The sequence below is a fragment of the Urocitellus parryii genome, chromosome 11, assembly GCF_045843805.1.
Source record: "Urocitellus parryii isolate mUroPar1 chromosome 11, mUroPar1.hap1, whole genome shotgun sequence".
Lineage (NCBI taxonomy): Eukaryota > Metazoa > Chordata > Mammalia > Rodentia > Sciuridae > Urocitellus > Urocitellus parryii.
Window position 1 is genome coordinate 115,382,659 of NC_135541.1, and position 13,565 is coordinate 115,396,223.

The 13,565-nt window shown below is 44.6% G+C and overlaps 1 protein-coding gene across 1 annotated transcript; it reads right to left on the minus strand.

Annotated features, from left to right (window-relative positions):
• Window positions 1–1,501: 1,501 nt before the first annotated feature.
• Window positions 1,502–8,142, minus strand: LOC144249194 (intelectin-1a-like). The gene is made up of 7 exons (XM_077791425.1): window positions 8,085–8,142; window positions 6,495–6,596; window positions 5,132–5,379; window positions 4,648–4,806; window positions 3,218–3,338; window positions 2,086–2,189; window positions 1,502–1,654 (listed from the first exon to the last, which is right to left on the minus strand). The coding sequence occupies exons 1-7, from the start codon at window positions 8,140–8,142 to the stop codon at window positions 1,502–1,504; spliced, it is 945 nt and encodes a 314-aa protein (XP_077647551.1).
• Window positions 8,143–13,565: the final 5,423 nt, after the last annotated feature.

Sequence of the window (13,565 nt, forward strand, 5' to 3'; positions counted from 1 at the left end):
TCCCGTACAAGGATATTGTGCATTTTAACCAGGCAATGTCCTTGATCTTTAAACACTCCATACCCAGACACACCTCAGGGCTCCTAAAAGTGCAGTTCCTTTAATTCCTTTATCCCTCCACTTTGCTCACAGAGGGAGTGCTCTGGCTAGGGCCTCCGAACCCTCCAAGTGTTTGGTGTAGAATTGTCCCTCTGTGGATTACTTCCTTATTTTATTGTATCCAATCTCCAGAGTCCCTGATCTGCTTTGAATATCCAGTTATATATTCCAATAAAGCCCCCTGCCTTTTAAAATGCCTAACATTTAACCAAGGTCCAGTACTGATGTCATCCCCTCCCACCTGTACTATAACCCAGTGGGGATGATTGGGTCACTTGGCCCCTTTGAACAAGGCCCTGAAGATGGGATCCCAGGAGGATTAGCCACTACCCTAGAAGAGTCATCCTCAGAGGCCTGCCAGCCCCATCCTTCCCTAAGGAGAAACCCACCACCAAGGCTGTCAGACACCAGATATGGATATTGGGTGTCTCTTCCTTCTTTGCTGTACCCTCATCCATCCCCCAAAGACTATTTCCTTCTTTAGGAGTTTCAGGTTGAAGATGCAAACTGAGCATCCATATGTGTGAGGTAAGAAGGAGTAGGACAAAAAGCCTCCTCCCTGCCCTTTACTCCTCTGGCTAGTTTAGAGTTTCCTGTCAAATGTATTATATGTCAAGATCATTGTACTGTCATAGATAACTAATTAAAACAAATTTAAAAAAAAGAAATAAAAAAAGAGTTACCTGAAGGGGTTTGGGGGATGGCGTATTCCCTGTTGGGATTCCTAAGCCCCAACATTCCAAGCACAAGAGTGTTTGGTGTAGAATTGTTCAGAGGCATTGATTGTCTTTTGAAATCTTCAACAGTGCTCACTGCCTACATGAAAAGAATTCATAAAAACACTTGTGGTTTAGATATGAGGTGTCTCTCCCCAAAGATCCTGCATTAATTCAGGGATATTCAGAGGTGAAATAATTGAATTATGGGCATTGTAATCTAATCAGTTCATCCTAATTTGACTGGGCAAGTAACTGTATGCAGGTTGGGCATGGTGGAGAAGGGGGTCACTGGGAGTGTGTCCAAGAAGTTCCTTGAGGCCCCAGCCCACTCTCTTCTCTCTCATTTCCTCTTGTCTTTTCTCTCTCTCTACCACCTTCCTGGCTGCCATGAGTAGAGTAACTTCCCTGCTCCACACCAAGATGTTCTGCCTCACCTGGGGCCCAGAGCAATGAACTTGATCCACCATGGACTAAATCTCTGAAACCGTGAGCCAAAATAAACTTTCCCTCCTCTAAATTGTTCTTGATCAACATAGGGACACAGTGTCACAAAGCCAACCAACAAACACCAATGCATGAATTAATATGATTTATTTTTCTTTCCTTGGCTACTAGCAAGTGGTTCTCCATCCTTGGGACCACATCACTGGGAGAAGAGCTCTGGGTCCTGTAGAATGAAGTTCTCAACGATAGAAGAGAAGCACAGCTGCCTCTGTTATCTCCCGGCTGCTGCTGTAACCAACATGAGTTCCATGTCCATTCCAGTCAAAAGCAGAGAAGTCTCCACATTGCCTGGGATTACCCTCTGGGAAGTATCCTCCTCCACCAATGCAGTGCTAGGAAACAAGGAGAGGAGGAGGTGGTGATGAGAAGGCTGCTGATGAGCCCAAAGGTATTAATGGCCAAATCCAGAGGGATCTGTGGTCCCCATCCATTCTCCATGGGCAGTGTTGATCTTCTCCCATAGACTTCTCAACGCTTAGCTTAGTGACACACCATCTCCTCCTGACTTTCCTGCAACTTTTATGAACATCTGTTCTTGGATTCCCTGGCTGGACTCTTCCTTCATGATTCCTTCAGTGCTGCTTCCTAGGAGGGAACACATCTCCCTCTCCCGGATAGATGTCTGACTCAGCAAGGAGGAAGGGAAGTTACACTCCCGCCCACATGCTCACACCACACTCTTACACACACACACACACACACACACACATACACACACACACAGCCTCATTCACAAGTGCCTTTGGTCCCCACAAAGACTCACAACTTCAGTGTTACATCCGGTGACCTTCATTCCGGCACACAAGGCATTGGCTGCTCTCTCATTATTAAATACTCTGAACTGGACAAATCCTGCAGTGAATTCCTCTGAAAATGAGATGCAGAAAACAACACTCAAGGAGGATGCCAGAAATAGCTTTCTTTAGGCTGCCCAGAGAGGGTGGACGCCAGGCTGAGGCTCAAGAGTGGAGGCCAGCACTACTGTGGTCAATGACTGGTGCATCCCAGCTCCAAACTTCATCAACTTTTTCCCAACCCCAGAACTCAAGAACTGGTTCTCAGAGAGGGTCTCTGTTCACCAGCGCTTGTATGGAGAAATTCAACAATATTGGGAAATCACAAACAAACATGTAAAAGGCTTGTTGCAGCAATTAGTTTCTTTCTCTCTCTCTCTCTCTCTCTCTCTCTCTCCCCCTCCCTCTCTCCCCCCCCCTCCCTCTCCCTCTCCCTCCCTTCCTCCCTCCCTCCCTCCCTCCCTCCCTCTCCTTCTCCCTCTCCCTCTCTCTGTCTCTATGAGACAAGGTCTCACTAAGTTGCCCAGGTTGGCTTCAAACTTTCAATCCTCCTGCTTCAGCCACCTGAGCATCTGGGATTATAGACAGACATGAGGATGTCTGGCTTCTCTTTTATTTAAAAATTTTAAATCCTAGATATATTTACAACAGCTTTGAACTTTATAGAATAGGGCTCAACCTAACAAAGGAGATGCCCCCAAACTTAAATGAACATTAAATAAATATTTCCCCCTCACAATAGAAGTAAAATTGTCTCATTATTTGCCCTGTATACATGAATCTTGGTCTCAATAAGTTGCTGAGGGGTTGATAATGGGGCAGCTAGGAATAGAATCTGGAGCCAAACTTCCCCAGCCCATATGCTACTCTCCTGCCTGTGTACTGTGATCTCAGGTAGGTTCCTGAACCTCTCAGTGCTTCAGGTTTCTGATTCATAAAGTGGGGTTCATAATAGTCCTCAAGGGTAGTTGCGCAAATTAAATGTGACAATACATGTAACATTCATTGAAGAGAATGAGGCTGTGGTAATAAGTAACCTCCCTATCATAACTGAATTTATCGTCTTTGCTATGAAGAGTTCAAGGAGCATTAAGAACTCACTCTGGCCATAGGGTGAGTAATACGATGCAGTTTTCTGAGCATCACCAAAATCGTAGACCACAGGTATTGCTGGACCATTGTCAGCCCAACACCTTCCTATTCCATATTTCACTGGATATTTCTACAAGAAACAATAACAACAAAATCATTGGATAAGGACAATACTTTTGGTTTGGGGAGTTACTATCACTTATTAAGAGAAAGCAATGTTTTCTCAGTAAATGAGATTATTTCAAAACCAGGCAAAATAAGAATCTTTCCTTTTTGCTTTTCTCCTACAACCAGGCCAACCGGTGCACTCCCTCCCTTTCTCCCTCCCCACCCCTGCCCCAAATCTTCTCTCTCCTGGGTCTCTTATCTTCTCTGGCTCAGAATTTATTTTTTTTCTTTATTAAATTTATTCTAATGTGTTATACATGTTAGGTCGGTGGTGGTGACTTGGTGGAGACTTAGTGGCAACTTAGAACAAAGCAGCCAGCTCTGGAAAAGAACATCAATCAGATTTGGGGAGGCGGGGGAAGGGAGAACGCCTGTCAATCAGCCAGATCTCCTAATGCCTGTCAATCAGCAGGACCCCCTGGCCAATCCTGGAGTTCAGCCAACTCCCCTGACCAACTTCAAGGGGGCAAGGGACCCTAGAAACACCTTTTCCTGTCCCAAGCCCTTCCCTTCCTGCTGTAAGCCCCATAAAAGTCCAGTCCGGTCGAGCTTCCATGCGGTTTCTCCTCAGACCCTTCTCCTGTCCCCTCTGTGGGTCTGATCGAGTTCCGCCCGGGAGTGATATCTCAATAAAGCCTGTTCAGCGGCCCTTTTCTTTTTCTTTTTCTTTTTTTTTAAAGAGGAGAGAGAGAGAGAGAGAGAGAGAGAGAGAATTTTTTAATATTTATTTTTTAGTTCTCGGCGGACACAACATCTTTGTTGGTATGTGGTGCTGAGGATCGAACCCGGGCCGCACGCATGCCAGGAGAGCGCGCTACCGCTTGAGCCACATCCCCAGCCCTCAGCGGCCCTTTTAAATCTGCCTCCTTTGGCCATTGCCTGCCCGACTGATCTGACATCACATGATGGCAGAATGCAATTCATTTCATATTACACATATAGAGCACAATTTTTCAAGTTGCTGATTGTACACAAAGTATTTTCACACCATTCATGTCTTCATACATGTACTTAGGGTAATGATGTCTAAATCATTCCACCATCATTCCTACCCCTGTGCCTCCTCCCTCCTCCATTCCTCCCATGTTCCCCCCACATTGCCATTATGAGTCATCTGGCTCAGAATTTCTGAGGAAAGTGGATCAGAAGCCATCAAAACATTAGGATGAGGGGACATGAAAGGGCCATAGAAAGATGCTTCCTGCTCAACCTCACACACCTGCCTCTCTCTACACCCAGGAAAGCCAGTCCCAGCCCGCAGCCCTGTGTACCTGGTAGAGGCCAAACAGATTATGTTCCAGATGCTGGAAGAAGCCAGTTATGGTGCGGTACCTCAGCAGAGAGCTGTTCCGCCAGTTCTCCATGGGGCTCTTGTTGGGCACATGCCAGATGCCCAGGTCCGCAGCCTGGATGTCGTAGTAGCCGGGGTTCTGGAAAAGCAACCAACACTGAGACTGACCAGCCCAGGTCCCACAGGGGCAAAAGACACACATGGGCTCCCTCGGCTGAGCTGACAGCTCTGGGCTCCAGGGGGACAGATGGCCAGCTGTGCTCACACACACCCACCTCCAGCAGATCATGCCCCCCCCCACCCCGCTGCCTAATGGCCTTGTGGGAGGAAGCTGGGATGCGAGGCATGTGACTATTTCTCTCTTCTGCTCCAGCCCCATGTCCACAGCCTTCCTCCCAACCCTCCTCCTGTATGCTGTGGCCCAGCCACACTCAGGGTCCTCACCCTTTCCCAGTGGCACCCACCTTGTAGTCGTCACTGGTGGCCGCCTCTGCAGACCCGAAGGTGTTGTAATTGGCCCAGTTGCCGTCCCCCTCTGGGTAGTCTGCTCTGTTGCCCTGCTGGCTGGACCACCGATCGCCCACCGAGCACTTCCCAGCCATGTTGTTCTCGTGCACACTGGCCACCAGGGTCCAGCCACCACCCGCAGAGGTCATGTCACAGAAGGTCTGGTAGATGACACCATTCTTGGCCCGGAGGAAATACAGGCCATCTGTGGAGAGAACCAGCCCAGAGCCTCCCTGTCTGCGAGCTCATGCCATCTCAGTGCCATGACCAGGACAGCTCTGGGAACTAGAAACATGGCCTATGGCTCCTCTCCTGAGTCCTGTCACTATGCATCCCTGAGTGTAGTGGAATACTCTCAAGTTTGAATAACAACCTACTGACTGAGGCAGAACATAGAATTATCCAAGCTCTCAGCAACGTTCCTCTAGGAATTAAGCACAGAATTTTCATATGACCCAGCAATTCCACTTCTAGTACATGCCCCAAAGAATTAAAAACAGGATTCAAACACTAAACATTTATTGCAGGATTAGTCACAGGACTCATAGAAATAACTGACGTACTCAACAGAAAAATAAAATATTGTGTATGCACACATCACATACAATCTATATTATGCATATATTGACATGTATATCTATACACAACTGATAGAAAGCAATTAGTTATTCACGCTATATGTATAAACCTTGAAAACATTATGCTAAGTGGAAGTAACCAGATGTAAAGTACAGTTACCTTATGATTCTACTTACATGAAGAAACTAAAATAGGCAAATTCATAGAGACAGAAAGTACAACAGCAGCTACATGGGCCTTAGGGAAGGCAGAATATGGGTTCATTCTATAAATTCATTATAGAATTTCTGTTTGGGGTAATGAAAAATTTCTTGAGATGGATAGTGGTGGTGGCTGCATAGCATTGAGAAAGTAATTCATTCCATTGAAGTGTACACTTAAAACTGGTTAAAATGACAAAGCTTATCCCATGTATAGTATATACTTTTTACCACATTCATTTAAACTAAAAAACAAAACAAAACAAAAACACTTGGGTGTGGTGGCACACACCTGTAATTCCAGCAACTTAGAAGGATCAGGCCAGCCTCAGCAACATAGACCTTGTCTTAAAAAGGTGAGGGGTGGGGCTTAGGATGTAGCTTAGTGGTAAAGTGCCCCAGGTTCAATCCCCAGTACTTAAGAAACAAAAAACCAAAAAACAAACAAACAAACAAACAAAAACTTTGAAAAGCTAAAAAAAAAAAAAGAATTAAAAAAAATTCACTGAAGACAAAAATCCTGATAGGGCTCCTTACTCACCATTTGCACCAAAGTACTTCTCTTTGATTTCTTTGCAGCTTCTAGGCAGAGATGCAAACAATGAAGACCAGGTCCATTCCTCGGAAACAACATTGCTCACAGCTAGAGAATATGCAGAGTTTCATTCTCTTTGCTGCTTTGACACAAAACCCAGCCTTCCCTTGCCACTAATCCCCAACTCACTCCACCTCTGTGGCAGAGCCTCGCTGCCTGGGTTGAAAGACCCTGAGCTATCCAGCATCATCCATCCAGCCCAGCTGAGCCAGCATCCAGCACAGGTTTACCTCCCTCCCTCCACAGGTCCTTGTGCTGGGCCAAGCCCTGCCCTGGGCACCCGACATTCAAAGAAATTAAACATCCCCAGGAACTTACCTCTAGAGGGAGGTGCCAAAACCAACAGGAAATTTTATTAAAAGGAATGAAGGATAAGCTCAGGAGAACAAGAGAAAGACTCTGAGATGAGAATAGAGAAGTCTGAAGGGAGCCAGGGGGTTGTCTGGGGTAGGATGACTTAGTGACAGAGGCTTTCTAGTTCTGGTGACAATATAGTGTATGCTGAGAAAATAGACATGATTTATCAGTTGGAAGAAAGAAAAGAGAATTCAAGGCAGGAGAAAAACATGTCCAAAGACCTGGAGAAAAGAATGGAGTAAAGCCCGGCTTGAGGAGGAAATACAGGTAGCTTAAGGGGGTTGAGGCAGAGGGAGAGGTGACAGAGCTGAGACTCTAGCCAGGAGACCAGCAGGGGCACAGAATGAAGAACCTTGTACAGGAGCGTCAACTCTGCAAACCAGTCTAAAAGTCTGGAGGGATGGAAGGACCTCAGGCTTTCAAGTCAGAGGGATTCAGGCCTAAGTAGCTCAGGCTTCCAGGGCAGAGTCCTTGGGTTCTACTTCCCACACCTGAGCCTCAGTTTCCTTCTGCCTCAGAGGAAGCTAATAAATAGTAAATATCAAATGAGATAATATGTAGAAACATGCTTTTCTCAGCCAGGCATGGTGGTAAACACCTGTGATCTGGGTGACTTAGTGAGACCCTATCTCAAAATAAAAAAATAATAAAACATGCTGGTGATGTGGGTCAGTGGTAGAGGGCCCTGGGTTCAATCCCCAGTACTCTGGAAAGAAACAGGTGTTTGTCTTTTAAAAAATGAATAGATAAATAACAATTAAAAGAAATACAGATTTTAAAATGCCATTGCTATTCTTATATAGAGAAGACTATAAAGAGAACATTCTCTGGGAACAGGGTATACCACACAATTACCAAGGTCACTGCAGGCCATGGTAGTGGGAAATAGTGAAGAGAGGACACCTTTCTTACAAGGGTCCCCTCAGGACCACACAGAGACAAAGAACCAGACCCAGGATATGTCACACCTTAGCAATAGTCTCACTGCTAGAGATCAGATCCTGCCAGAGGCCAGAAATCAGCTCTCAGACTACATCCAAGGTGGCCTCTGTGTCTCCCAAAGACATCATCTCTGGCTCAGGAGAGTCCCCTTCCTGGAAGCAACCCTGCCTAGAGTGTTTTCTTTGAAAGCTGTGTGCAGGTGAGCTGGGGGACTGAACCCCTGATAGGGAGACTCACCAGCACTGCATCCTCTGTTGGCCACAATGAGAAACAGCAGGAAGCTGAATTGGATCATGGTAGCCTAAAAAAAAAAAAGCAAGATGAAAGTCACTGTCTTGATTATCTTTTTTTCTTTATCCCTATCCCCACTTCTTCTAATCCTACAAAGACTCAAAGTTCCCTTGCCTTTTTTTTTTTAACTCCACACATCTCTGGGAACTAACCCAGACCTGAGCTAAAATAAGGGATCCTCAAACTCACAGAAAGCAAACCCCTTCCACCAACACAGGGCCAGGACTGAAGTTGCCAGCGAGTGGAGACTGGATCTTTCTCTGCAGAGGCTCCTAATGAGAGGTGAGAGCTGAGCTCTTTATGGAGAAAGCACAGGGGCAGGTCTCCAGACTCACCCTCCCCTGGCATGATGCCTAAGGAGGTGAAGTCTCTGGTTATGATAGGAAAGATAAACAGTGGCAATTCATGGAATTAGCAGGACAAATAGTAAAGCTAATCCCTAACATTGTTCCTAGATTTGTGGATTTCATGGACCTGTGTATTTAAAAAAAATAGGGGAGACTATCAAGAGTTGATGTTGATTTTGGGTTTTCTTTGTGCCTTTCTTTCCTGCTAAGTAAAAACTTTTTCTCCTATTAAATATTTACTATCATCATCATTTCATAGAAAAAGGAAACTTTAACAATGAAAGAGGAAAGGTACGATTTCAGAATCAGTAGAAGTCTTTAGCTCCAATAAATGTAGTGCCATACAAAGTTTTGTTATTTGGTTGTTAATTTTCTCATTTTGCCACAAACTAGTGAAACTTTACTACACATTGAACTTGGGATTAAATTAAAAAAACCCAAAAAACCTTTGTTGCATCAAAGCTCCTATATCATTCCTGTCCTAACGTTATCCAAATCCCATCAGCTTATAATAGAAGTGATCGGCTCCTCCTCAGTGACTTCACATCCCTAATTCATTATAGTACTGATAACATTGCAACCCATAGGAAAAGATTGTGAACCTCTCTTTGAATAAGCTTCTATTTTTTATCTTTTTAAATCCAAAGTACAGATTTGCACAAAACACTCAGAGATATTGAGAGAATAAAATAAAACAGTGCCCATTAAGGAGTGCCCACTTCTGCCCCCTCCCCTCTGCACTGTCTGCAGTGGTACCAGCAATCTCCTGCTCAGCATTATCACAGTCTCAGACCTCTCACGAAGTCCAAGGTCATCAAAAAGAGGAACACAATGCTCATTCAGCTCTAGTCAGGCTGATATGTCAAAAGTATAACCAATAGAAACCCAGGGATAGCCACAACTGTGTACAGAGAAGATTCGAGGGTCACAGCTTCATTCTTAACATTGGTTATGGGAGCAACAAGAAAGAAAAGCCCATGCTACTCATTGGCTTCTGGAAGTTCCTGGTCCCCAAGGTCAAGGAGCTGGAAATGCTGCTGATGAGCAACGAGTCTTATTGTCCTGAGATTGCTCACAGTATTTCCACCAAGAACCTCAAAGCCATCGTGAAAAAAGAAACCCTACTGTGGGAAGCCATTCTCGCACGTGATTGGGCACCTCCCTGATTGCACCTTGGAATGCTGCCCCCCTCGACCTTCATTGGATGGAATTTTCCCCTGAATTTCTTGTTCCCCAATAAAAGCCCATGTGGGAGGCCAACCTTACGGGTGACTGAGTTACACTCCCCAGCTGGGTGCTGAGGTGATCAGTCACAGAAATGGATGTGTCTTGCTACAGCCCCATGGGTGCAGCTATGCTCACCTGTTCCTTTGTAATATAACCCCTTGCCCTGTTTAGGATAGAATCTTCCATGGAAGTGCCTTGTGTGTGTCCCCTCCTCTTACTGTGCCCTTGGGTGTGGCCTACCCAGGTGTCAGTCAACCTGCTGACAGTGGACATCATGAAGATACGCAGCCCCGTGAAACCTGACCCCTTGCCTCATTTGAATAGCTTCTCCTCAATAAAAGGGGTCAGCGTGTGTGCTCTCTCTCTCTCTCTCTTTCTGCGGACCCTTAAGGTCAGAGGAGGGCTGGGGATGTGGCTCAAGTGGTAGCTCGCTCGCCTGGCATGCGTGCGGCCCGGGTTCGATCCTCAGCTCCACATACAACAAAGGTGCTGTGTCTGCTAAAAAATAAATATTAAAAAAAAGAAAACAAAAACAAAACAAACAAACAAAAAAGGTCAGAGGAGCCATCACAGCTACCCCAAAGAAAAAGGTATTTGTGTCTCTTGTGTGGTTATTTCGTGCAGCCCAGTTAGCCCAGTTTAACTAGAGTGACCCCTGAGCCTTTTAGTCCCGGCAAGCCCACTCCCTTGCATGCTGTCTCTCTCTCTCTCCTGCTAGTCCTGAGTAAGCCTTGTTGCCCCACTGGCTGGTTTGAGGGGAGAGCCAGAGAGGAGAGCCATCTCGGACCTGGTCATAGAAAAAGATAATTGAGTCTGTGTGTGTTTATTTTGATCTCACTAGTTAACTTCTATGCCACAAACCTCTTTAAAGAAACCAGCGTGCTGGTCGCCTGGTGGACCCTACTGGCCCTCAGAGTCACTAGTTCCAATGCTAGGCTGCACAGTGAAGAAAATGAATAGGAGACTCCTGTGTATATTTCATTTGTACTTAAAAAAACCCAGAAAAAACTGCACACACACACACACACACACAGAAAATATATACTTTTAGTACTTTTCTTATTAATTCTTGGATGTATTTTTTCATATTTTGACATCTTTAGTATCATTTTGCATCCCATCTTTAGTAGTACACACATCATGGAACAGTCTACAATTGATTGATTGAACCTAAGAGTCTAGGAAAATGGTAGACTTGTTTGAGGGATATTATCCCTTCTAACCATCAGCATCCAGTCAGTGACTGTGTCCCACTGATTGTACCTCCTACTTCCTCTGCAATCTGTTCCCCATGCCACCTCACCTAAATCTCACAATGAAGTGGCTTAAAACAACAGCAGCCATTTCTTTTGCTTATGCATCTGCAATTTGAGTGTGGCTTGTTTCTGTTGCATATCAGCTGAAACATCTTAATGTCTTCTCTTATGTTCACTCACTTATAAATAGACTCTCAGCCTGGGATTTTAGGGTTGAGCTATTCAGACATCTGGGAGCAACAGTGAGCCCATAGCTGGTGGCCAGGGGGGTTGTATGGATGCTGGACACTTGCTCTCTCCAGTCTTTCTCTTCCCCACTTTGGGTCTTATTTGTATTTTAGCTCAACTTCCTCCACCACTGAATTTCCATATGCTGCAGAAAACAGGAATCGGAGGATTTAAGAGGATAACTGTAGGACCAGTGAGGACTATTTTAACATTGGCAATGACAAGTTGAGGGCAGAGGAGAAAAATAGCAGAGATAGCAATGGCAGCCAAATGCACTTTCCACTTACACTACAACCTATGCTAAGCTACAGGAGGGGGCTGGTTTGAGACTAGGTTGTATGAAGTGAGGAGCTGAAAGTTATTGGGAGTTGAGGGAGTGCTGATAGGTGTAGAAAAGAATTCGAGTATTTGCCTAAGCATGCACCAGGCCCTGGGCTCAATCCCCAGCACTGCAAAAACAAAGAAAAGAAGGAAAGATGATGGTTTTGATAGAATATTGCATTTGATGAACTTAAGGTTCATCATCAATGGCCAGTGCATGTCAAAATAATTCAAAATGAACCTGAGACAGAAAATTGACAGTATGTACGTGCACCAAGAGAGAAGCATGTGGAAGAAAGTTCCTCCAGTACCACCTCACTCCAGCCCTGCATCTGTCTCTAGTGAGTTAGTTATACTTTGTTATTTTTTAAAAAGAAAGGTTTGTTGTACACATACACACACACACACACACACGTAGAGTTTAATGAATTACCACAAGGCAAATATCTGTATCATTATCATCCTGTTCAAGAAATAGAACTATCAGCACCCCAAAAGCTTCCCATATGTTCCTTCCAGATTATAAACCTGAATCTTCTCCCTAAAAGTCATCAGCTGCCCAACTCTTATGGTAATCAGTTTCTGTGTCCTTGTCACACTGTCAAAGCTATCATAGATTTATAGCTTAAGTTGGTGGCCCACACCTTCTGTAGTCACAGCTACTGGTCCGGGAGTGTTAAATCAAGAGGAGTTCCAGTTGGAGGACAACCTGGGAAATGTAGTGAGACCCTGTCTCAAACTATGTTGGCGGATGCCCTGCATCTCTCAAAGCCTTTACCCTTAAAACGATAATTTCTGTTCACAAATCTTGGTTAGAACAAGTTGCATAGTTCTGCTTAACTTCAGAGATAAAGTGCAACTCTTTCTATTGAGGATTGAACCTAGGGCATTCTGGGCAAGCACTCTACTATTGAGTTACATCCTTAGCCTTTTAAATTTTATTCTGACAGGGTCTTACTAAGTTGCTGAGGTTGGCCTTGAACTTGTGATCCTCTTGCATCAGCCTCCAAGCAGCTGGGATTACATGTGCCTGGTGGTTATTCTTTAGAGTTGTAACAAGTATCAGAGATATATGATAGCCAGGTCAGTCCTCAACCTCTCCGTCCCTGCTCCTCTTCCAGCCTGCCTTCCATCTATCTATCTATCTATCTATTTATTTATTTATTTTCCTGGTGTGGGGTATTGAACCCAGTGGTACTTAACCACTGAGCTAAATCTTCAGCTCTATTTATTTATTTGTGGGACTGGGTCTTGCTAAATTGCTTTTAGGACCTCACCAAGTTGCTGAGGCTGGCTTTGAACTTGTGATCCTACTGTCTCTGCCTCCTCTTCCTTTCCTTTATAATGCAATAGATACTTATAACCCATGACATAACCCAAGAACTAAAATGTTATCTGTCACCTACCCCTACCCCAGTGCTCCTTTGTATCACTCCGCCTCATTTCCCCCTAGGTGTTGCCATAATGCCAATTTGTGTTTGTTGTTTTATTGCTTAAGTTACTTTTATTGACCACACACATATGCAACAAATTGCATACGTGAATAAATGTATTTTAAATCTCTTTGTTTTTGAATTATATAAAAGTACTATTACATTACATGTTGCTTTCTGGGGCATACTTTTTCCCTGTGACATTGAACAACTAGTTGTCCTCTAAAGCTGTTGCAAAGTCACCCATTCATTTTCATTGCTATTGCTATTCCGTGGTATGAATTTATCATGATTTGTTTTTCTACTCTCCAATGATTGGGCATTCATTTTGATTCTAGTGGTTTTGCTTTTTTCAATTAAGCACAATACTTCTACAAGCATTATTAGGTGTGTTTCTAGGTGCAGCTTTTTGTTGCTATGACTGAGATCTGACAAGAACATCTTAGAGGAGGAAAAGTTTATTTGGACTTAAAGGTTCAGTCCATGGTCTGTAGGCTCCATTCCTCTGGGCCTGAGGCATAACATCGTGGCAGAGGGGTGTGGAAGAGGAAAGATGCTCAGCTCACAGCAGCCAGGATGTCTAGGTAGGGGAAGAAAGGTAATCCTGTTTCCCCT